We start from the raw sequence: 25,843 nt of genomic DNA, 5'->3' as shown, positions 1-25,843 counted from the left end.
TCATCAACCTAGAGAAATCTTCTTTTAAGCCAGTAAGAAGATTAGAGTACTTGGGTCTGGTCATAGATACAGCCCAGAAGAAGATTTTTTTTACCCCAGGCAAAGATCAGCGCCATAAAGGAGCTGGTCCAAGTGGTCAGGGCAAAGAAAGGTCCTTCCATTCACCTTTTGTATGAGGTTATTGGGGAAGATGGTGGCTTCATTCTAAGCAGTTCCCTATGCTCGGTTTCATTCAATACTGCTGCAAAACAGTATCCTATCGGCCTGGAACAAAAAGATTCAAAAGCTAGATTTTCCAATGCGGTTGTCGCCAAAGGTGCGCCAGAGCCTCAGTTGGTGGAGGATATCTGAGAATCTGCAAAAGGGGAAATCCTTAATGGTTACCTGGAAGGTGGTAAGAACAGATGCCAGCCTTTCAGGTTGGGGAGCAGACCTGGAAGAAGCGTCTGTCCAAGGGAAATGGTCCAGAACCGAAAGGACCTTGCCCATCAACATTCTAGATTTTCGGGTAGCGCGTTTAGCCCTAAGGTCCTGGACGTTCAGGTTGCAGAATTCTCCTGTCAGGATTCAATCCGACAATGCCACAGCAGTGGCTTATATCAATCACCAAGGGGGCACCAGAAGTCAGGCAGCCCAGGGAGAGGTAAACCATATCCTAACCTGGGCAGAAGAACATCTGCCGTTCATTTCGGCAAACTTCATTCCAGGGGTAGAGAACTGGCAGACAGACTACTTAAGTCGCCAGCAGTTGTTCCCGGGGGAATGGTCCCTTCACCCCGACATCTAACTGGCTATATGCCAAAGATGGGGATCCCGGATGTAGATCTGTTTTCAACCAAGTTCAACAACAAAGTTGACAACTTTGTGTCAAGAACAAGGGAACCACTCGGATGCAGAACAGATGGGTTGGTGACCCCATGGGATTGGTTCTCACTGATTTATGCATTCCCTCCTATTCTGCTGCTACCTCGACTTCTTCGCAGGATCAAGCGAGAAAGGAAGTCGGTAGTTCTTGTGGCCCAGAAGATCTTTGTATGCAGAAATAGTAAAGATGGAGGTGGGGGACCCATGAACCCTACCACCACGTCCAGATCTGCTATCGCGGGGACCAGTGTTCCATCCTACTTTTACAAACGCTAAATTTAACGGTTTGGCTATTGAAACCCACATTCTAAAGAATTGTGGGCTTTCAGGCTCAGTGATACCTACCTTGATTAATGCAAGGAAGCCAACTTCCAGAGTCATATATTATAGAGTCTGGAAGGCATATGTTTCTTTGTGTGAATCCAGGGCTTGGCATCCTAGGAAGTATGTCTTAGGTAGAATTCTTGTCTTTCTGCTAATGGGGCTAGAGATGAAGCTGGCCTTGAGTATTATCAAGGGCCAGGTCTCGGCCTCATCAGTATTGTTTCAACGTCCGCTGGCTTCGCATTCTTTGGTCTGTAGCTTTATACAGGGGTTAACGCGGCTTAATCCACCTGTTAAAGCACCCCTGAACCCTTGGGACTTGAATTTAGTTCTGTCGGCATTACAAAAACAGCCTTTTGAGCCGATACAACGTGTTCCTTTGGTCCTTTTGACAAGGAAGTTAGTTTTCCGGTAGCCATTTCTTCTGCAAGAAGGGTATCAGAGCTGGCGGCTCTTTCTTGTAAAGAGCCATATTTAATCGTTCACAAGGATAGAGTGGTATTGCGTCCTCATCCTAGCTTTCTGCCAAAGGTGGTTTCAGGTTTTCACCTAAACCAGGATATTGTTTTACCTTCATTTTTTTCCAGAATCCTGTTCTAAGGAAGTAAAGTCACTACTCTCTTTGGATCTAGTGAGAGCAGTCAAGTTCTATTTGTCAGTGTCACCAGTGCCATCTGTCATCAGTGCCACGTATTAGTGCCATCTGTCATCAGTGCCACATCAATGTCACGTGTCATTGTCCTGGTGCTCCAGGGCCTTCAAAAGTGTAATAGGGAGTCAACAATTTAGATGTGTAATGTATGTCCCTAGAACACCTGATGGTGCTCCCTGCATGTTGGGCCTCTGTGGCTAGGCTGTGAAAGAGTCCCACACGTATCGTAATACGCAGAATGTATTTTGAGGCGTCATTTGTGGTATACACATGCTATGTGAGAGAAATAACCTATTACAATGACAATTTTGTGGGGGAAAAAAAAAATCTTCATTTTGCAAAGAAAATGACAACATAAAAAACCTCACCATGTATCTTACTAAATACCTTGGAATGTCTGCTTTCAAAAAAGGGGGTCATTTGGGGGTATTTGTACTTTCCTGGCTTGTTAGAGTCGCAAGAAATGAGATACATCAGGTGTGATCAATTTTCTATGATTTGCACCACAGCTTGCAGACTCTCTAACTTTCACAAAGACCAAATAATATCCACTAATTTGGGTTATTTTTACCAAAGATATGGAGCAGTATTGTGGCCAAAATTTATGAAGAAAAATTAATAATTTGCAAATTTTATCACAGAAACAAAGAAAAATGTGGTTTTTTTTTTTCCCTCAAAATTTTCGGTCTTTTTTCATTTATAGCGCAAAAAATAAAAAACCCAGAGGTGATCAAATACCACCAAAAGAAAGCTCTATTTGTATGAAAAAAAGGACAAAAAATTCATTTGGGTACAGTATTATATGACTGAGTAATTGTTGTTCAAAGTGTGAGAGCACTGAAAGCTGAAAATTGGTCTGGGCAGGAGGGGGGTTTAAGTGCCCAGTAGGCAAGTGGTTAAATGATGCAAATCCTCAAACAATCCATGTTAATTCCAGGTTGTTAGGCAACAAAACATGAAAAATGGCAAGGGGGGGGAATACTTCTGCAAGGCTCTGTATAAAAAAAAAATATATATATATAAATATATATATGAATGGAGATACATTGCATCTCTCTCTCCACGTGTGTGTGTGTATATGTATGTGTGTGTATGTATATGTGTGTGTGTATATATATATATATATATATATATATATATATATATATATATATATATATATATATATATATATATATATATATATATATATATATATATATATATATATATAATGTATGTGTATATGTTATATATTTTACACACACACACAGTGGGGACGGAAAGTATTCAGCCCCCGTTAAATTTTTCACTCTTTGTTATATTGCAGCCATTTGATAAAATCATTTAAGTTCATTTTTTTTCTTCATTAATGTACACACAGCACCCCATATTGACAGAAAAACACAGAATTGTTGACATTTTTGCAGATTTATTAAAAAAGAAAAACTGAAATATCACATGGTCCTAAGTATTCAGACCCTTTGCTCAGTATTTAGTAGAAGCACCCTTTTGATCTAATACAGCCATGAGTCTTTTTGAGAATGATGCAACAAGTTTTTCACACCTGGATTTGGGGATCCTCTGTGATTCCTCCTTGCAGATCCTCTCCAGTTATGTCAGGTAAACATTGGTGGACAGCCATTTTTAGATCTCGCCAGAGATGCTCAATTGGGTTTAAGTCAGGGCTCTGGCTGGGCCATTCAAGAACAGTCACGGAGTTGTTGTGAAGCCACTCCTTCGTTATTTTAGCTGTGTGCTTAGGGTCATTGTCTTGTGGGAAGATAAACCTTCGGCCCAGTCTGAGGTCCCGAGCACTCTGGAGAAGGTTTTCGTCCAGGATATCCCTGTACTTGGCCGCATTCATCTTTCCCTCGATTGCAACCAGTCGTCCTGTCCCTGCAGCTGAAAAACACCCCCACAGCATGATGCTGCCACCACCATGCTTCACTGTTGGGACTGTATTGGACAGGTAATGAGCAGTGCCTGGTTTTCTCCACACATACCGCTTAGAATTAAGGCCAGAAAGTTTTGATTAAGGCTTCTTAGCCGAAACGCGTCAGCGTAGCCTGTACCCGTGTACCCATGTAACCCAATAAAGGACTTTTATTCAAGAGCATTCGAGTCGCCAGCCCTTTTCTGATTCAAGTACTGCATTTTGGGGCCTGAACGCCCTGGCTAGTGCACCGGATCACAGTTCATAGATCATCATATTGACAGTGGAGCTGGGGTATCATTTTGCTTCGCTTAGAATTATGGCCAAAAAGTTCTATCTTGGTCTCATCAGACCAGAGAATCTTATCTCACCAGTCCTTCAGGTGTTTTTTAGCAAACTCCATGCGGGCTTTCATGTGTCTTGCACTGAGGAGAGGCTTCCGTTGGGGCACTCTGCCATAAAGCCCCGACTGGTGGAGGGCTGCAGTGATGGTTGACTTTCTACAACCTTCTCCCATCTCCCAACTGCATCTCTGGAGCTCAGCCACAGTGATCTTTGGGTTCTTCTTTACCTCTCTCACCAAGGCTCTTCTCCCCCGATAGCTCAGTTTGGCTGGACGATCAGCTCTAGGAAGGGTTCTGGTCGTCCCAAACGTCTTCCATTTAAGGATTATGGAGGCCACTGTGCTCTTAGGAACCTTAAGTGCAGCAGAATTTTTTTTTTTTGTAACCTTGGCCAGATCTGTGCCTTGCCACAATTTTGTCTCTGAGCTCTTCAGGCAGTTCCTTTTGACCTCATGATTCTCATTTGCTCTGACATGCACTGTGAGCTGTAAGGTCTTATATAGACAGGTGTGTGGCTTTCCTAATCAAGTCAAATCAGTATAATCAAACACATCTGGACTCAAATGAAGGTGTAGAACCATCTCAAGGATGATCAAAAGAAATGGACAGCACTTGAGTTAAATATATGAGTGTCACAGCAAAGGGTCTGAATACTTAGGACCATGTGATATTTTAGTTTTTTTTTTTTTTTTTTTTTAATAAATCTGCAAAAATGTCAACAATTCTGTGTTTTTCTGTCAATATGGGGTGCTGTGTGTACATTAATGAGGAAAAAAAATGAACTTAAAGGATTTTAGCAAATGGCTGCAATATAACAAAGAGTGAAAAATTTAAGGGTGTCTGAATACTTTCCGTCCCCACTGTGTGTGTGTAAAATTATATATATATATATATATATATATATATATATATATATATATATATATATATATATATATATATATATATATATATATATATATATAATATATATATATCTATCAAACTTCTTTTTTTTTTTTTTTTTTTTCCCCTCTACAAGTGGAGAGAGAGAGATGCAATGTATCTCCATTCATTCACAGAGAGAAAACTCGGGGGGCAGGCTTCAGTGACCGATTACTGTGATAGCCAATCAAAGGCTATCGCGGCAATCAGGTTATGCGGGTCCTTATTGTTCATTCCAAACCTCCTGCTGAGACCCCGGTCTCTGTGCTGGAGACGCACTCTGAGCACAAAGGGAGATACGCAAATATGCGGCCCCACGGAATGAAGCCCAGTCCAGGGGGCGGCATATTTGCATACGCTCAGCGTAAAGGGGTTAAAGTAGAACTATGGGCAAAAGTTTTTTTTTTTTTTTTTTTTTTGTTCATTTTGGATAGAGCAAGGGAAAGTTATAACCCCTATCAGATTTGTTTTCGCCATATGTGTCCCATAACCAAACAGGAAGTGAGAGGAAATCCTGCAAATTTAGTGGAATTTCTTAGGGACCCAGGTCACCTGAACCTAGTGTCTCCATTTGAAAGATTTCCCCTCTCTTACTTTTCTGGGGACAAATCAAAATTTGGGATTTTCTTTTACTTTCACTTTCAGTGATAATGGTAAACAAAACAAATAGAGAAGGTAAATTATCCTTAACGGGGCACAGGCAGAAATAAAAACCTGACGGGATCTAATTCCTCTCCACTATCCAAAGCTAAAAAAAAAAAGTTTTGCCTTTTAGTTATATTTTAATGTATTGATTTAAACAGGAATTCCATTTTAGCCAGTAGCAATCATCAGGCAAGCTGTCAAGTAATTCTTTTATTAGGGTCCTTTCACACTGGGGCGGTTTGCAGGCGCTATTGCGCTAATAATCATGCCTGCAAACCGACCCGAAAGTGCCGCTGCTTTCATTCCAGTGTGAAAGCCCCGAGGGCTTTCACACTGGAGCGATGCGCTAGCAGGTCCTGCTAGCAGCATCTTCGGAGCGGTGAAGGAGCAGAGTGTATACCGCTCCTTCACCGCTCCTGCTCATTGAAATCAATGGGACGTCGCGGCTATACCGCCTCAGCAGAGGCACTTTGCGGTGGTTTTTAACCATTTCTCGGCCGCTAGCGGGGGGTAAAACCGCCCCGCTAGCGGCCACATACCGACGATGCCGCCGCCCGCCCCAGTGTGAAAGGGCTCTTATAGAAGACAGATTTGTGGCTTACAAAATGGATGTGTATGCAGTAAAACTAAAAATACTTTTTCTTTCAGGAAGGAACAGGTCCTCGAGTCATTTCTGCCTTCGTGGAAATTATATTCGATAACTCCGACAACAGATTGCCAGTAAGTTTAAGTTCTGCAGTTTTTATTTATGAAATCTTTATAAAACTCATTTAATTGAATTTTTGTTAATTCTTTAATTAGATTGACAAGGAGGAGGTGTCACTACGAAGAGTGATTGGAGCCAAAAAGGATCAGTATTTCCTAGACAAGAAAATGGTGACGTAAGTGTTGACACCAATAATTAGGTTTTTTTTATTGATTGTTTTGCGGAGTAGGCCATTTGGTATGAAGATTCCACAATATAAGAGAGCCTTTCTCAGAATAATCATACATTGAAAGCCAATAATATGTAATGCTACTTCTCTACTTTAGTTCTAAAATCTAATAGATCTAAACCCAATTTCTAAAAACGCATATACACTTTAACATATCATGTGATTTTTAAAAGTAATTTTTTTTAACCTCTTCCCGCTCGCCGCACGCATATATGCAGCCTCTCAGCAGGTGGGCTTTAACGCCTACACTCGCTGGCCACTTTATTACACCTGGCCACTTTAGTACACCTGTTCAATTAAAGATTAAGAGAAATAGTTCTGCACTATGGCCAAGAAAAAGACTGTATATTGCTAAGTCTTCTAACATAGGTAGGATCTGGAACTAAAGTGAAATTGGGAGTGGAGCCCATTAAAGCAGCACACATCCACTCCCAATTTCACACCTGTTCAGTTGCTTGGTAACACAAATTGCTAAGCAGCCAATCACATGGCAGCAACTCAATGCATTTAGGCATCTAGACGTGGTGAAGACGATTTGCCGAAGTTCAAACCAAGCTTTAGAATGGGGAAAAAAAAGGGGATTTAAGTGACTTTGAACGTGGCATGGTTATTCGTGTCAGACAGACTGGTCTGAGTATTTCAAAAACTGCTGATCTACTGGGATTTTCACGCACAACCATCTCTAGGGTTTACAGAGAATGGTCTGAAAAAGAGAAAATATCCAGTGAGCGGAAGTTGTGTGGAGGAAAATGCCTTGTTGATGTCAGAGGAGAATGGGCAGACTGGTTCGAGATAATGGGCAACAGTAACTCAAATAACCACTCGTTACAACCAAGGTATGCAGAATACCATCTCTGAACGCACAACACATCGAACCTTGAAGCAGATGAGCTACAGCAGCAGAAGACCACACCGGGTGCCACTCCTGTCAGCTAAGAACAGCAAACTGAGGCTACAGTTTGCACAGGCTCACCAGAATTGGACAATAGAAGATTGGAAAAACATTGCCTGGTCTGATGAGTCTCGTTTTCAGCTGTGACATTCAGATGGTAGGGTCAAAATTTGGCATTAATAACATGAAAGCATGGATCCATCCTGCCTGGTGGTGGTGTAATGGTGTGGGGGATATTTTTTTGGCACACTTTGGGCCCCTTAGTACCAATTGAGCATTGTTTAAAAGCCATGGCCTACCTGAGTATTGTTGCTGACCATGTCCATCCCTTCATGACTACATTGTTCCCATCTTCTGATGGCTCCTTCCAGCAGGATAATGCACCATGTCACAAAGCTCAAATCATCTCACCACTGGTTTCTTGAACATGACAATGAGGTCACTGTACTCCAATGGCCTCCACAGTCACCAGATCTCAATCCAGTAGAGCACCTTTGGGATGTGGTGGAATGGGAGAAACTGGGTGGAGCTATCATGTCAATATGGACCAAAATCTCTGAGAAATGTTTCCAACACCTTGTTAAATCTATGCCACAAAGAATGAAGGCAGTTCTGAAGGCAAAAGGGAGTCCAACCTGGTGCTAGCAAGGTTTACCTAATAATGTGGCTGGTGAGTGTATGCGGCCCTATATAAACACAAAAGTGTGCTGAGACTACGCGCCGAGCACAATCAACGGCGGGGACCGGAAAGCTTCGATGCATACTTGCGATCGAGAGCTTTCCGAACATGTGACCTCTGTGACAGCCAATCGCAACGGTCACTTTACCTGATTGCCCGCCTTCACATCCCGGCATCTAGAAGTTCCTAAAGGGCAAGGAGGCGGTATCGGGAAGGGGTTAAGTTTGTGTTTTTCATTGAAATACTCCCTGGGGATCCTGCAATGAAGGTCCCTAATAATTAAGGCACTTCCTGCTATAAGGTGACAGCTGTGCTCCTTTGTTGTCACACTCTCACATGCACTTCTGTTAGTCTGTGTTTTTTGGAGGCAAAAAACATAATTCGTACACAGTTCATTGAGCAAACTAATGGTCACCCAGTTTTTAGGTTTAAATCTACTTTTAACCTATGCTAACACAGGATTTTTAAAAATTCTGTATCACTTTGTGTATTTGTGTTTGAAAATGGAGTATTTTCTTCAGTTGTACAGTAGAGTAGGCTACATTAAAAAATCCAATTTCTTTTTCATACAGGAAGAATGATGTAATGAATCTTTTGGAAAGCGCTGGCTTTTCACGCAGTAATCCATACTACATTGTAAAACAGGGAAAGGTATGTCCTTTTTATTGGTGCTGTTGTATTTAAAGTGCAATTTTTATTTGGGTATAAAAGGATCCCAAATAGCTATTTCTTTATAAATAAATCAATTTTTAAATTGTACCTCAACCTCTTATTTTACACTGTCCTTCTGTGATCCTCTGCACCGCAGACTTTAGGCCCCCTTAGGACAGTATTCTGTTTTTGTACCCAAAGCGGAGTTCCACTCGTTTTGTAAGTTTATTAAAAGTCCGCCGCTACAAAAAGTGTAGAGGCTGACTTTAAATAAACAGACACTTACCTGTCCCACGGTCCAGCGATGCGGCCGCCCAAAGCCTTGCTCCTCTTCCCCCTCCTTTCCGCGGCGCCATCATTGAAAGTGTGGGCACCTGGCTGTGATAGCTTACGGCTTCACAGCCGGGTGCGCACTGCCCATGCTCTCTCTTAGTGGCCAGGTAATCTTCTGGGACTTGTGACGTGTCCCAGAAGATTGTAGAGAGGAAGGGGAAAGAAGGAGTCGCACCCGACCCCTCCAAAAAAAAAACAACTGTAGCATCTAAGTGGGCGAAGAGTGCTTAAAGTGGAAGTTCCAATTTTGGATGGATCTCCGCTTTAAGCCAATGTAGAAAAATATTCATTAGACTGGCTTCTAGAAAGAAAATGGTTTGGTTTATTTCTTTCACAATATATTTACGTTTTTGTTTGTTATGTCTACTACTTTTCTCTTTGTTTTTCCTGATCATTTATAATGCTGGGAGAAATCTCATATTTGGCCTAACTAATTTTTATGTGGCTGTAGGAATCACAAATATGGAAGCTTTGATTAACCGACTCACGCCCGCCGTCGTATGACGTGACTGACTTTGAGCTGGGATATCTGAATGATGCCTGTAGCTGCAGACATCATTCAGATATTGCCGTTTTCAGCCGGAGATTCCCTACACCATAAGAACAATCATAGCGGCTGTTCCGCCGCTTGATCGTTCTTATGGGAGGCGAGAGGGGATGTCCGTCCCCCCCCTCCCGCCGCCCTCCGGTGCTTCTACCGCCTCACCGCTACGATTGGTGAGTCGGACACAGGATCCGCCGTCCCCGGATGTTGATCACAGAGATTTCTGGCGGACCAGATGGTCACCGGAGTCTCTATGATCGTCGGGGGCCAGGCGCGATGTTATGATGTCATGCCCGGCCTCTGCATTAAAAAAAAAAAGGCGCCACCTCGGCAGGGAAGCCGTGATCGGTTTATATATTTTTTATTTCAGGCTTCCCAGCCTAGTGGTGAGATGTGGGGTCTTATTGACCCCATATCTCACTATAAAGAGGACCTGTCATGTCATATTCCTATTACAAGGGATGTTTACATTCCTTGTAATAGGAATAAAAGTGATCAAAATGTTTTTTTTTTTTTCTTTTTCAAAAAAGTGTCAAAATAAAAAAAAGAAAGTATAATTTAACAATAAAAAAAAAAAAAAAAATTTAAAGCGCCCCTGTCCCCGTGTACTCTCACGCAGAAGGGAACGCATACGTAAGTCCCACCCACATATGAAAACAGTGTTCAAACCATACATGTGAGGTACCGACGCGAACGTTGGAGCAAGAGCAATAATTTTGTCCCTAGACCTCCTCTGTAACTCAAAACATGTAACCAGTAAAAAAATTTCAAGCGTCACCTATGGGGATTTTTAAGTACTGAAATTTGGTGCCATTCCACGAGCGTGTGAAATTTTGAAGTGTGACATGTTCGGTATCTATTTACTCGGCGTAACTTCATCTTCCACAATATGCAAAAACATTGGACTAACTGGACTGTTTTTTTTTTTTTTTTTGTTTTGAAGCACAAAACTTTTTTTTTTTCCCCAAAAAAAAGCCTTCGAAAAATTGCTGCGCAAATACCGTGCGAGGTAAAAAGTTGCAACAATCTATAACGTTTGGAGGTTCTAAGTAATTTTTTAGCAAAAAAAACGTGATGTTTAGCATTCTCATGTAATGTGTCTCCAATCTAGAAAAGATTCTTAAAGCATGTCTCTAGTCTTCAGCAATTCATATATTGGGTTTGCAGTCTGTGGCCTTCTCCTGTAGCATACCAGCAAACCCTGGTCATCTCTAGTAGTGTGTCTGTAGTCACTGACCATCTTCTCTTCCATGTGTGCAATCTGACAGTTTTCTGTAGCATTTTATTTCCTGAGTATTATGTGCGTGCTTCTTGTGGTGTCAGGGGCCGCACTTGAGACCCACAACATTAATTAAGTTGACCAGAACGGATTTAGACTGATTGAGAAAGGTATAGCACTGCAAATCTATTAGTCTTTACTGCATTGATTAGTGTTGTGAACTTAATATAATCATTTTGTAGATTGGTGGAGAGAGCATAAATAGAATCTACAATGTTTTTGGAAGGCAAAACAGTTCAATCGTGTATATGTCCACTGTGTTTATCTGTATGCTAACAACTGAAACATTATATTTAGCATTCTGATTTGTTTCTTGAATAAGACCTCTTTCACACTGGGGCAGTTTTCAGGCATTTTAACGCTGGAAATAGCCTCTGCTAAGTGCTTGAAAACCACCTCCCATTCATTTGTGTGTCTTTTCACACTGAGGCGGTGTGCTTGCGGGACGTTCGGGAAAAGTCCAGCAAGCAGCATCTTTGGGGGAAGGTTGGGAACACTGTATTTAGCACTCCCAAAACGTCCTGCCCATTGGAATGAAAGGGCAGCGATTTTTAAAGCGACTGAAAAGCGCAAAACTGGAGTTTTTAACCCTTTTTGGGATTAAAAGCGACGCAAAACTGCCACTTAAACAGCGCTAAAGCAACTGGCACTTTAGCGCTAACGGCCGGCGCTTTCAGTGTGAAAGCAGTCTTTAGTGTTGCTCTGTTATCTGTAGCTTTAAACATGTGGCAGTTACATTATTCTTAATTGTCTCTGATCACTTGCCCTGCCTACAGTACTATATCATTGTGTGAACACAGAGAAAAGTTGCAGGAAAAATTAAAAAAATATCCTTTTAAGTGCATCTGTTCTCTCTCATGGTCAGTATTAAACACACATCTACTTTAACGGTGCTTTTATTGAATATGTTAATATTTTGTTAGTGTATCTGTGAAGAAATTTGAAGAGAAAATATTATCTATATTTAAAATGGAAGAAAAGCCTAATTATAACTATTCTTAAAAATATTTCCTTCCTCCCTCTTCCTCCTATCTAGCCTGCATAAAAAATATTTGTGTACTCCTATTTTAACCCACTGCCCACCGGTTGTGTGATCCTGCAGCCCCAGCTTCCCTGTGTCGGTGAGCGGCTGCTGCAGGGGCAGAGGAGGGCACGCTGTCTTTGGCTGTGCCATGGGAGCGTATGGGTAACTTCATGGCTCCCAGAATTTACAGCTGAACGTCCTCTTACACAGGGGAGCCAGAGCTGAAGCATCATTTGATCAGACCATAGTTCTTTAGAAATGGGTAAGTACACAAATCTTTTTTTTTACACAGGGTAGGTAGGAAGAGAGGAGAGGGAACATTTTAATTAATAGTTCTAGTTAGGCTTTTCTTCCACTTTAAGTAAATGTATAATAAGTAATATCTATAACGCATTTTTTTTTTTTTTTTTTTTTTTATATCATGGAGGAACCCTTGAAATAAGGCCCCTTTCACACTGGGGCGGTTTGCAGGCGTTATTGCGCTAAAAATACCGCCTGCAAACCGCCCCAAAACAGCCTCCGCTGTTTGTTCAGTGTGAAAGCCCGAGGGCTTTCACACTGAAGCGGTGCGCTGGCAGGAGAAGAAAAAATCTCCTGTCAGCCGCATCTTTGGAGCAGTGAAGGAGCGATGTATTCACCGCTCCTAAACTGCTCCTGCCCATTGAAATCAATGGGACAGCGCGGCTTTACCGCGGCTATAGCCGTGCTATACGAGTGGATTTAACCTTTTTTCGGCTGCCAGCGGGGGGGTTAAAACCGCACCGCTAGCGGCCGAATACCGCGGTAAAACAGCGCTAAAAATAGCGCTGTTTTACCGCTGACGCCCCCTACCGACCCAGTGTGAAAGAGGCCTTACAGTTTTGGGGGGAACCCTGAAAATAATTCCACTCACGATATATTAGCATAGTGGTCTTTAGGAAGCATGTTCCTTACAATTGTGGTCAGTCAGAAAAAGCCCCTCTAACATCTGTAAAGCTAAAAAGATCATTGGTGTCAGTGATTATCCAAGATTTCTCATCGTCCATTGAACCCATAGCAACCTCTGGAGGAACCCTAGAGTTCCACAGAACCATGGTTGAGAGATGAAGTAGAGTAGAAATTGATCTAAACTGTAAAAGGCCCCTTTCACACAGGGCGAAATCCGATTTTGCTCAGCAGGGGATGTGTCTGCCCATCTCTGCTGATCAGAGAGGGTAAATGATATGTCCATGTCTACTCAGTTTCTGCAGAGCGGACCGGATCGAATTGGGGGTAGGCGGGTAGATACAAATCCATTTACATCCTCTGGTCCATAGGGATACATGGACCGTCTGATCAGGTCCGCCTGAAAAACTGACAGACTGACAAACTATTCGGATCACCCGTGTGATACGGGCCTAAGCTGTTTTGATGTTTTGTAGCTTTTGATGTTAGTTTTGTTTCTCTGCTGTTCCGTTTTTACATTTATTGTATTTGTATTTTATTTTTTTTTTTATTTGTAGATTTTTTTTTTCCAAGTGCCTATTTTAGGCTAACACTGTGTTCCCCAAACTGTACACCTGGGGGGGGGGGGGGGGAGCAGCAACCATGACCCTGCACGGAGGGGCTGGGCACTAAGTAGGTTTAACACCACATGTCCTCAGCCAGAGGTGCCGGGAGGGTGTGCTGTGTGTAGCATTGCCAAGCTGCTGGCAAAGATTACTATAGGAACATGTTCATTGTCTCATAGTAATCTGAGAGGGTGATGGTCACAAGACAAATTTTCAAATTGATTGAGACACTAGGAGGGAAAAAGTAGAGCCACAATATAAACCAAATGTGTCTGCAACTGTGGACTCCTGCAGCAATTTTGGATAAGCCCATTTTAACATGTAAGTTTGGCCATAAAAACAGGCACCTGGGCCCTATAAAACGTATGTCATTGGTGGGGAACCTGTTACTGGAACAAGTGTGTGTGTGTGTGTGTCTATATTACTATATTATTATACTATATTAGGGGCCGAACCCCATGTCTGCTAGGGTGCACCTAGGTTCCCTCAGCTGTGGACTATGCATTCAGTTCCCTTTTTTTTTTTTTTTTTTTTTTAATGTTTTTTCAATATCAATAATAAACATCAGATTTACCTTTTTTGTAATGCAAAAAAAAATGTACATTTTGGGAATCAAAGTTCAACTTCTTCCAAAGAGGGTACACCAGAAAATGTTTGGGAGTTACTAGACTTTCTGTAACTGCTGACTTGCATACCTTTTTGGGTTGTGGCAAATTAGCTCTTCTTCTTTCAGATTAATCAGATGGCCACAGCTCCCGACTCTCAGCGTCTGAAACTGCTGCGGGAAGTAGCTGGGACTAGGGTGTACGATGAGAGGAAAGAAGAGAGTATCTCCTTGATGAAGGAAACTGGTTAGTAAAGTTCCTTACTTAGCATCTGTTAAGATTATATCAGACAGATCTTTGCAAATCGTTTTTGATTCACTACAGAGGGTAAACGTGAAAAGATCAATGAGCTACTGAAGTACATCGAAGAGCGACTACACACCCTAGAGGATGAGAAAGAAGAACTGGCCCAGTACCAGAAGTGGGATAAAATGAGAAGAGCACTGGAGTATACCATCTACAACCAGGAGCTGAATGAAACCCGGGCCAAACTGGACGAGGCAAGTCTTTCTAACCCATTCACTAGCGTTGCATCAGAACCATTATAGCTTTGCACATACACACCTTGTAACCTTTCAATGCATTTATTCAACACTTTATTCCCTCCTGTTTTGTTTAGCTTTCCTCAAAGCGTGAGACAAGCGGTGAAAAATCAAGGCAGTTGAGAGATGCTCAACAAGATGCCAGAGATAAAATGGAGGTGAGTGTTTGCTTTTTTGTTAATGGGGTCTGAGCAAAGCAAACTTTCTGGTGAATTTCTAGTGGCAGTATTGATAACATAGCTTATAAAGTGTTTCCAGGCTTTGAGAGTCTGCATGAAATGTTTCTGTTCGTTAGTATTTGGAAGTTGGCACTTAACCAAGGAACGATTGTAGGACGTAAGGGAAAGAGAGTCAAGATACAGTAGTTAAGGGAATTTGTTACAACTTACTTGGAAAATGGAAACATTCGATTTCTGAAGTATATGGCATGCCTGTAATAGTCCAGACACTAAGAGACTCATTTATAACAGAGTGCAGATCTTGCTATCCTTTCTAAGCTATAATTATTTAATGCCCTGGCATGCATTACATCATATGTACATGCATCATATGGTCCAATCAAAAAATGCAGACCATATCTGGTGCCTGCAGTAACTTTGAAGCGCAAGAGAGCACCATGATTGACTTTTTTTTTTCCAAGCAGCGATATACAGTATCTCACAAAAGTGATTACACCCCTCGCATTTTTGTAACTTTTTTATTATATCTTTTCATGTGACAACACTGAAGAAATTACACTTTGATACAATGTAAAGTAGTGAGTGTGCAGCTTGTATAACAGTGTAAATTTGCTGTCCCCTCAAAATAACTCAACACACAGCCATTAATGTCTAAACTGCTGGCAACGAACGTGAGTACACCCCTAATTGAAAATGTCCAAATTGGGCCCAAAGAGTCAATATGTTGTGTGGCCACCATTATTTCCCAGCACTGCCTTAACCCCGTTGTGCATGGAGTTCATCAGAGCTTCACAGGTTGCCACTGGAGTCTTCTTCCACTCCTCCATGGCGACATCACAGAGCTGATGTATGTTGGAGACCTTGCGTTCCTCCACCTTCCGTTTGAGGATGCCCCACAGATGCTCAATAGGGTTTAGGTCTGGAGGCATGCTTGGCCAGTCCATCACCTTTACCCTCAGCTTCTCTTGCGCAAGGCAGTGGTAGTCTTAGAGGTGTGTTTGGGGTCGTTATCATGTTGGAATACTGCCCTGCGGCCCAGTCTCCGAAGGGAGAGGATCATGCTCTGCTTCAGTATTTCACAGTACATGTTCACTTTCATGATTCCCTCAGTGAACTGTAGCTCCCCTGTGCCGGCAGCACTCATGCAACCCCAGACCATGACACTCCCACCACCATGCACCATGCTTGACTGTAGGCAAGACACGTGTGTCTTCGTACTCCTCACATGGTTGTCACCACACACGCTTGACACCATCTGAACCAAATACATTTATCTTGGTCTCATCAGACCACAGGACATGGTTCCAGTAATCCACGTCCTTCGTCTGCTTGTCTTCAGCAAACTGTTTGTGGGCCTCTTGTGCATCATCTTTTAGAAGTGGCTTCCTTCTGGTATGGCAGCAATGCAGACAAATTTGATGCAGTGTGCGGCGTATGGTCTGAGCACTGCTAGGCTGATCCCCCCCCCCCATCCCTTCAACCTCTGCAGCAATGCTGGCAGCACTCATACATCCATTTCCCAAAGACAACCTCAGGATATGATGCTGAGCATGTGCACTCAACTGCTTTGCTCAACCATGGCAAGGCCTGTTCTGAGTGGAACCTGTCCTGTTAAACCGCTGTATGGTCTTGGCCACCGTGCTGCAGCTCGGTTTAAGGCACTTGGCAATCTTCTTATAGCGTAGGCCATCTTTATGTAGAGCAACAATTCTTTTTTTCAGATCCTCAGAGAGTTCTTGAGGTGCCACGTTGAACTTCCATTGACCAGTATGAGAGAGCGAGAGCGATAACACCAAATTTAACACACTTGCTCCCCATTCATACCTGAGGCCGGCTTCACACTGGTACGACAAATGCTCCGACATTGGGAGCTCATGTCGCATGACGTGTGAAAATCTATGTTTTCCTATGGGAGTCTTAACTGGTCCAACACAAGTCGGTCCGACTTTGAAAATGCTCCATGCACTACTTTGGTCTGACATTGATCCTATTTCAGCCCATTGAATATCACCAAAGTCGGATCGCCGTCTTGACTGATCTGACTTTGGCATGCGACTTGTGCTCTGATGATCTTGAAGGGGGACTCCACGCCAAATTTAAACAAAAAGCATGGGTTTGGGGGGATCGTAAGATGGCGGACGCTTAGAACCAGAGCTCCGGCCTCTGTCTCATCATCCGAAGCTCCCGCTCCACTACATCGGCACTCAGCTCCGGGAACCACATCACCCAATCCTGGGAAAAACATCCAGGCACCCCGCAGGCGTTTTATGGGTAAGATCAGTGACCAGAGACACGTTTACCAGAGGCACCCGTCACAGACTGCGCTCAAGCCTTCCCAGCTCATGGATCGTTACCTACGTAGGCCGCAATCCCTGGTCTCGGGTAGTCCTGAGTTGGCTAACTCACTCCTGCTCATTGATGCCTCTCTTTACGCTGAACGGCCTTCACACAAAACACAACAAATTCTGCAACAATGGTGACTGTGGAGGTTTTGGATTCAAAGTTGCAGGCCCTGCTCCAGAATCTGACCCAGAATATCGCCAAGGAGGTGGGGAGAATAGCACACGAGCTCAGGGAGGAAATTGACTGGGGGAGCGCACTAACACACTGGTAACCAAATTTGACGACATGGTGCAATATGTCCATGTTTTGGATGAATAAAACGCTACTCTTAAATATACAGTATCCCAATTGCAAATGCAACAGGAGGATCTGGAAAATAGGGAACGTCGTCAGAACCTGCGGATCCGGGGGTCCCTGAATCCATTGCAGATAAAGAGATCTGTTCCTATCTCCTTGCAATGTTTGTTACTCTGGCACCCCATATTCCAGATATTGACTGGCGCCTGGATAGAGCCCACAGATCTCTGGCTCCTAAGCCTCCTCAAGGTGCCAGACCCAGAGACATCATTGTTCGTTTCCACTTTTATGAAAGCAAAGAAGCTCTCAACATCGCCACTATATGGGTTGAATTTAAAGGTGCAAAAATTAAAATCTTTGGTGACTTGTCACCTATTACCCTGGCGAAATGGGGCAACCTCTGTCCTGTCACTGCACATCTGCAAGCCCATCAGGTTCCATATCGTTTGGGCCTTCCATTCCGACTCTCAGTGTCTAAAGATGGGACACAATTCTCCATGAGGGACCTCCAGGAAAGCGAGACATTCATTCGGAACTTAGGACTTCCGCCTATCCCTGAAGAAGGCCTTCAGATACCTGCTCCGGCTCCTAGACCGCTCTCCACCCCTGGGAAGATCTGTACCCCAGTCCGCCAGAGATTGCGGAAAGCTTCCTCCACTCCCCAACCAGCTGCAACATCCACTTGAGGATCATTATCTGACTTTGACATTATTTGACTGACATCATTATCTGACATTGAGGATCCACTTGAGGATCATTATCTGACTGCCTTACTACTTTATCTCTACACAGATGTCTCTTTTCCCACCTGTGTGTTTTAAGACTCTGGCTCAAAAATCTGGATCACCCTTGTTGACGCTTGTTAAACTGTTACCATTTGGATGTTTCCTGTTTTGTTTCTTCCACAAGCTATTCGAATCGGGATGAGGCCTGTGAGTTGGATCTTATGGGCTGTCATGTCCCCCTCCATGGTCTTGGGAACAGACCATGGACTCCTGAGGTGCATGCTCTCCTCAGGCCTTATACCTAAAAGGTTTTTGATTTATGCCTTTTTTTATTTTTTTTTTCCATTTTGATTCTACCTTTTTACTTTGATCGTTTTTTGATCTTCTTTTGAATCACTATTCTGATCCAACAGCAAAACTTGCAATATCTCCATGGTCTAGTCATGGCTGTCAGTATTGTCTCATGTAATGTAAAGGGTTTGAACTCCATTCGTAAACGCTGGTTGGCATTAAAGGAGTTTAAAATCCTCTAACGCAGATGTGGTCATGGCCCAGGAGACACATTTCCGTGCAGAGGGATCGTTCAAATTTACATCTTAGTTTTTTCCCATCGCCTTTGTGGCGTCTGACCTTTCCAGCAAAGCTGGAATAGCAATTCTCTTCAGACTCTCCTGTTCCATACGAATCAAGTCATCTTACCTGGAACCTCATGGTCGTTATGTCCTCCTGAACTGTGACCACATGAATACTTCCTTTACCCTAGCTAATGTTTATGCACCCACCTCGGGGCAGATTGAGGAGGTTTTTGAGAAAATTCAATCTTTCACAACCCTTTTATGATCATGGGTGGAGATTTTAATCTGTGCATGTCTCCGACCAAGGATAGATGCGCCCTATTTCAAACTACCCCATCTCTCCAAGTACAAAAACTTTCTTCCTCGTCCTGAAAACTTATCCGAGCTCACAATATGTTTGATACATGGAGGGTGAAATGCCCAACTGACAAACAAACTTACGTTTTACTCCCCGCCTCACAAACTATATACGAGACGTGACCACTTCTTTTTGTCTCTGCACCCTTACTGACGCTAGTAGTTAACGCTGACATAAACCCGATTACTTGGTCGGACCACACATCCATAGTACTTGACCTCCTCTCTGCTCCAACCCCCAGAAAATGTCACTGGCACCTTAATGAATCCCTCCTTAACCACTTCAGCCCCGGAAGGATTTACCCCCTTCCTGACCAGAGCACTTTTTACAATTTGGCACTGCGTCGCTTTAACTGCTAATTGCGCGGACATGCAATGCTGTACCCAAACGAAATTTGCGTCCTTTTCTTCCCACAAATAGAGCTTTCTTTTGACGGTATTTGATCACCTCTGCCGTTTTTTATTTTTTGCGCTATACACAGAAAAAGACCGAAAAATTTGAAAAAAAATGATATTTTCTACTTTTTGTTCTAAAAAAAATCCAATAAACTCAATTTTAGTCATACATTTAGGCCAAAATGTATTCGGCCACATGTCTTTGGTAAAAAAAATGTCTAAGTGTATATTTATTGGTTTGCGCAAAAGTTATAGCGCCTACAAACTAGGGTACATATTCTGTAATTTACACAGCCTTTAATTTATGACTGCCTATGTCGTTTCTTGAGGTGCTAAAATGGCAGGGCAGTACAAAACCCCCACAAATGACCCCATTTTGGAAAGTAGACACCCCAAGGAAATTGCTGAGAGGCATGTTGAGCCCATTGAATATTCATTTTTTTTTGTCCCAAGTGATTGAATAATGACAAAAAAAAAAAAAAAAATTACAAAAAGTTGTCACTAAATGATATATTGCTCACACAGGCCATGGGCATATGTGGAATTTCACCCCAAAATACATTTAGCTGCTTCTTCTGAGTATGGGGATACCACATGTGTGGGACTTTTTGGGAGCCTAGCTGCGTACAGAGCCCCGAAAACCAATCACCGCCTTCAGGATTTCTAAGGGCGTACATTTTTGATTTTACTCCTCACTACCTATCACAGTTTTGAAGGCCATAAAATGCCCAGATGGCATAAAACCCCCAAATGACCCCATTTTGGAAAATAGACACCCCAAGCTATTTGCTGAGAGGCATGTTGAGTCCATGGAATGTTTTATATTTTGACACAAGTTGTGGGAAAGTGACAAATTTTTTTTTTTTTTTTTTGCACAAAGTTGTCACTAAATGATATATTGCTTACACAGGCCATTGGCATATGTGGAATTGCACCCCAAAACCACATGTGTGGGAAATTTTGGGAGCCTAGCCGCGTACAGGTCCCCCGAAAACCAATCACCGCCTTCAGGATTTCTAAGGGTGTAAATTTTTGATTTCACTCTTCATTGCCTATCACAGTTTCGGAGGCCATGGAATGCCCAGGTGGCACAAACCCCCCCCCAAATGACCCCATTTTGGAAAGCAGACACCCCAAGCTATTTGCTGAGAGGCATGGTTAGTATTTTGCAGCTCTCATTTGTTTTTGAAAATAAATAAAGAAAGACAAGAAAAAATTTTTTTTTTTTCTTTTTTCAATTTTCAAAACTTTGTGACAAAAAGTGAGGTCTGCAAAATACTCACTATACCTCTCAGCAAATAGCTTGGGGTGTCTACTTTCCAAAATGGGGTCATTTGGGGTTTTTTTTTGCCACCTGGGCATTCCATGGCCTCCGAAACTGTGATAGGCAGTGAAGAGTGAAATCAAAAATTTACGGCCTTAGAAAGCCTGAAGGCGGTGCTTGGTTTTCGGGGTCCCGTGCGCGGCTAGGCTCCCAAAAAGTCCCACACATGTGGTATCCCCGTACTCAGGAGAAGCAACAGAATGTATTTTGGGGTGTAATTTCACATATTCCCATGGCATGTTTGAGCAATATATCATTTAGTGACAACTTTGTGCAAAAAAAAAAAAAAAAAAATTGTCTCTTTCCCGCAACTTGTGTCACAATATAAAATATTCCATGGACTTGACATGCCTCTCAGCAAATAGCTTGGGGTGTCTACTTTCCAAAATGGGGTCATTTGGGGGGGGGGGGGGGGGGGGTTGAACTGTCCTGGCATTTTTTGCACAACATTTAGAAGCTTATGTCACACATCACCCACTCTTCTAACCACTTGAAGACAAAGCCATTTCTGACACTTTTTGATTACATGAAAAAAATATTTTTTTTGCAAGAAAATTACTTTGAACCCCCACACATTATATATTTTTTTTAAAGCAAATGCCCTACAGATTAAAATGGTGGGTGTTTCATTTTTTTTTTTTCCACACAGTATTTGCGCGGCGATTTTTCAAACGCATTTTTGGGGGAAAAAACACACTATTTTAATGCACTAAAACACACTATATTGCCCAAATGTTTGATGAAATAAAAAAGATGATCTTAGGCCGAGTACATGGATACCAAACATGACATGCTTTAAAATTGCGCACAAACGTGCAGTGGCGACAAACTAAATACATTTTTAAAAGCCTTTAAAAGCCTTTACAGGTTACCACTTTAGATTTACAGAGGAGGTCTACTGCTAAAATTACTGCCCTCGATCTGACCTTCGCGGTGATACCTCACATGCATGGTGCAATTGCTGTTTACATTTGACGCCAGACCGACGCTTGCGTTCGCCTTAGCGCGAGAGCAGGGGTGCTTTTTTTTTTTTTTTTTTTCTTTATTATTTTTTTGCTTTTTTATCTTATTTTTAAACTGTTCCTTTCATTTTTTTTTTTTTTTTTTTTTTAAATCATTTTTATTGTCATCTCAGGGAACGTAAATATCCCCTATCATAGCAATAGGTAGTGACAGGTACTCTTTTTTTGAAAAAATTGGGGTCTATTAGACCCTAGATTTCTCCTCTGCCCTCAAAGCATCTGACCACACCAAGATCGGTGTGATAAAATGCTTTCCCAATGGCGCTGTTTACATCCGGCGAAATTTAAGTCATAAAATGCTCGTAGCTTCCGGTTTCTTAGGCCATAGAGATGTTTGGAGCCACTCTGGTCTCTGATCAGCCCTATGGTCAGCTATCTGAATCACCGGCTGCATTCTCAGGTTCCCTGTTGAGACAGGAGAGCCAGAGAAAAACACGGAAGACGGTGGGGGGGGGCGCATTTGACTGCATTTGGTTGGGGATGTGAATGGGGGAAGTACGGGCGCTGCAGAAGCGGTGGGTTCCCAATTAGGATTGGCGAATGCAGCAGGGAGGGCATTATGGGCACGACAGGCCTGTATTTGTCTTTTTGGTGGCAGCGGGACACTACTTGTGCTTGCCACCTCACCAGCTTGAACTGCACTTATGGGACTCGCCACGTCACCAAGTGTTACTGCAGTGCTGGTTTGACTATGACCGGGGTGTACTAGGCCGCTGGTGCTTGCTAGTTCACCAAAACGCTACCAAAAAAACTGTTAGCGATCGCAGGGATCAGGCCTGACTCTGCGAACACTGCAGTTATGCGTTTAGTGTTTTGTAAGTGACAGTGATCGATTGATACTGCACTTGGGTGGGCTGGGCTGGGCTGGGCTGGGCCGGGCGGAGGGGAAAAAAGCAGGTGCTAGCAGGTATCTGGGCTGATCCCGCTAACACTGCATTTTTGGGAATCCTAAACTGCTGGGGATGCTAGTATAGATCTGATCAGATATTGATCCGTTCAGATACTATACCACTAAGGGAGGCGTATGCTGCGTGCGTGGGTGTTAGCGGTACTGGCGCTAATCTGACGTTGCCTGGGGCGACGCATATCACCGCCAGGCGATCAGGGGGCTAAACCTTTATTCGGTAATAAAGGGTGGGTGCCCTGACACTGTAAAAAATAAACGAACTAACCAGCGTCAACCGTAACGGTTATACGGTGATCAGTGGTGAAAGGGTTAACTAGGGGGCAATCGAGGGGTTAAAACATTTATTAGATAGTATATGGGGGTCCCTGAAGCTATAAAACGCTGACGGCGAACCTAAATATTTACCTCCCAAACTAGCGTCACCAGCGACACTAATACAGCGATCAGAAAAATGATCGCTTAGTGACACTGGTGACAGGGGGTGATCAAGGGGTTAAAACTTTATTAGGGGGGGTTAGGGGGGTATCCTAGACCTACAGGGGGCTAACACTCACTGCCCTAACACAATAACTGACACCATGCAGTAATCAGAAAAAAAAAAAATACTGCTTGGTGTCATTGTGACAGGAAGGGGGGGGGGGGATCGGGGGTGTAAAGTATGCCTGGCATGTTCTAGTGTGTGTGTGTGTGTGTGTGTGTGTGTGGTGTTTGTGCACTCACATGTCTTCTCTCCTCGGCGCCGGAACGGAAACTGCCGAGCCGAGGAGAGATGACATCAGATCCTCTGCCTGTGTGTACTACACACAGGCAGGGGAGGATTCCCATTGGCTGGGAGCGATCGCGAGGGGGGGGCCACGATTGGATGGCCTCTCAACGCTCCCAGACAAATGCCGACCGCCGCTGGCACCGGGGGGGTCCGATCGGACCCCCCGCCCGCGGGAGGCAGATCACGTACAGGTACGTGATTCTGCCTGCCCGTGCCATTCTGCCGACGTATATCGTCGTTAGGCGGTCGGCAAGTGGTTAATACACCTGATGTCAAGCTTCACTTGCAACAAAAGCTAACTGAATTCTTTCAACTCAATGCTCCCACTGTGGGTCATCTCTGTGCTTTAGTCTCTCTTCATAACCGTATTAAATCACTAGATTTAAGTAAAGTCCTTGTTATGGGCAAGACAAAAACTTTATGAATATGCTAACAAGCCTCATATCTGCTGGTCCATAAATTGAAGCCACGCCCCTTTGTCTCTATTGCTGACGTTCTGCTACAATCTGATGGAAATCCAACATATTGCCCCCGCACAATGTCTAAAGTCTTTGGTGAATTCTACCAGAAATTTTAGAATTGTTTACAGATCCAAACTCTCAGTTCACATGAGAGAAATTGAATACCTTTGTTGCTTCCCTACAACTCACCCCAATATCCCCTGATAATCGCTCTGTGCTAAACGCACCTATAACTGTCGAGGAAATTACTGAGGTTATTAATCATTTACCGTCACATAAGTCTCCAGGCCCTGACGGCCTCCCTACTCCTATAAGACTTTCTTCCAGACTCTCGCTCCCCACATGGTAAATTTGTTTGCCTCTCTGATGAAAGGGAACATCCCCCACACACAGTTTTTACATGCTTTTCTTGCGGTCATCCCTAAACCAAAGACCCGACGATTCCTGTTAACTACCGCCCCATCGCTCTACTAAGCTCTGATTATAAATTTTTCATGAAAATCCTGGCAAATAGACTTTCCCTACTGCTCCCTTCACGTATACACAAAGACCAGGTTGGTTTTGTCCCTACTAGATATGCGGGGGACAACAACAGAAGTACTATTGTTCTTATTGACCTATTAACCAAAACTAAGCAACCTGCCATAGTGTTAAGCTTGGACGCTCAGGAAGCATTTGAGGCAAAAAGGAAGTTCTGGACAGCCACACGCTGGAATATAGCCTTTATTAGTAAAAAGTCCAACAGGTACAAGCCACAGCAAAAAATGGGTCAAATGAACTGACGCGTTTCACACTTAACAGTGCTTCATAGCTGCCTCAGGAAGCGTTTGACCGCTTAAATTGGTCATTCATGTTTGCCATACTATCCAAATATGGATTCTCAGGTCCATTTATGCAGCCCTTAAGGTGTTCTATTCTAAACCTACTTCCCAATTGCAGCTTGCCTCCTATTTGTCTCCGTCATTTCCCCTGAGTAACGGCACTAGACAGGGTTGCCCCTTATCACCCTTGCTCTTTATACTTAGTCTAGAACCTTTGCCGCAGCCATTCGATCCCACCCTGATGTAAGAGGGGTGATGTTGAGACACAGGGAGTACAAGCTTGTACAAGCAGGGTTGTTGGGAGAAGGTCCTTGTCCTCATCAACATGGGGACAAGGTACTTGGGGGGGGGGGTTGGGGGGGGGCGGCATTTTTACTTAGGGGTGTACTCACTTTTGTTGCCAGCGGTTTAGACATTAACCACTTCCCGACCAGCAGCCGCAGTTTCACTGTGGCAGAATGGCACGGGTGGGTGAAACAACGTAGCTGTACGTCGGCTCCTTTAAGCGGGATAGCAGGTGCCCGCTGCTCGTGGCCAGAGGTTGTGCGCGATAGTGGGCACGAGAGGCAGAACAGGGGTGTGTGTGTGTGTGTGTGTGTGTAAACACACAAATCCCTGTTCTGTAAGCTGAGGCAGATTGTGAGTTCCTAACAGCTTGATCTGTCATCTCCTGTAGTCAGTCCCCTCCCCCACAGTCAGGGAACACAGTTAACCCCTTGTTCACCCCCTAGTGTTAACAGTGACATTTGCACAGTAATCAGTGCATTTTTATAGCACTGATCGCTGTATAATTGTCAATGGTTTCAAAAATGTGTCAAGTGTCTGATGTGTCCGCCATGTCGCAGTCCTGATAAAAATCACATATCGCCGCCATTACTAGTAAAAAAATAATAATAAAAATGCCATAAATCCTCCATTTTGTAGACGCTATAACTTTTGCGCAAACCAATCAATATGCGCTTATTGCGATTTTTATTACCAAAAATATG

At 43.3% G+C, this 25,843-nt stretch overlaps 1 protein-coding gene across 1 annotated transcript in view; it reads left to right on the top strand.

Annotated features, from left to right (window-relative positions):
• SMC3 (structural maintenance of chromosomes 3) overlaps positions 1-25,843 on the top strand; it is a 95,606-nt gene that overhangs the window by 15,078 nt on the left and 54,685 nt on the right. Inside the window, exons 5-10 of the mRNA XM_073595899.1 lie at positions 6,317-6,388; positions 6,470-6,549; positions 8,747-8,825; positions 14,268-14,385; positions 14,464-14,639; positions 14,759-14,839. Coding sequence (XP_073452000.1) covers positions 6,317-6,388; positions 6,470-6,549; positions 8,747-8,825; positions 14,268-14,385; positions 14,464-14,639; positions 14,759-14,839 — 606 coding nt within the window. The remainder of the gene's footprint in view (positions 1-6,316; positions 6,389-6,469; positions 6,550-8,746; positions 8,826-14,267; positions 14,386-14,463; positions 14,640-14,758; positions 14,840-25,843) is intronic.

The sequence above is a fragment of the Aquarana catesbeiana genome, linkage group LG08 (assembly GCF_042186555.1).
Source record: "Aquarana catesbeiana isolate 2022-GZ linkage group LG08, ASM4218655v1, whole genome shotgun sequence".
Taxonomy (NCBI): domain Eukaryota; kingdom Metazoa; phylum Chordata; class Amphibia; order Anura; family Ranidae; genus Aquarana; species Aquarana catesbeiana.
This window is presented reverse-complemented; position numbering and strand designations above follow the sequence as displayed.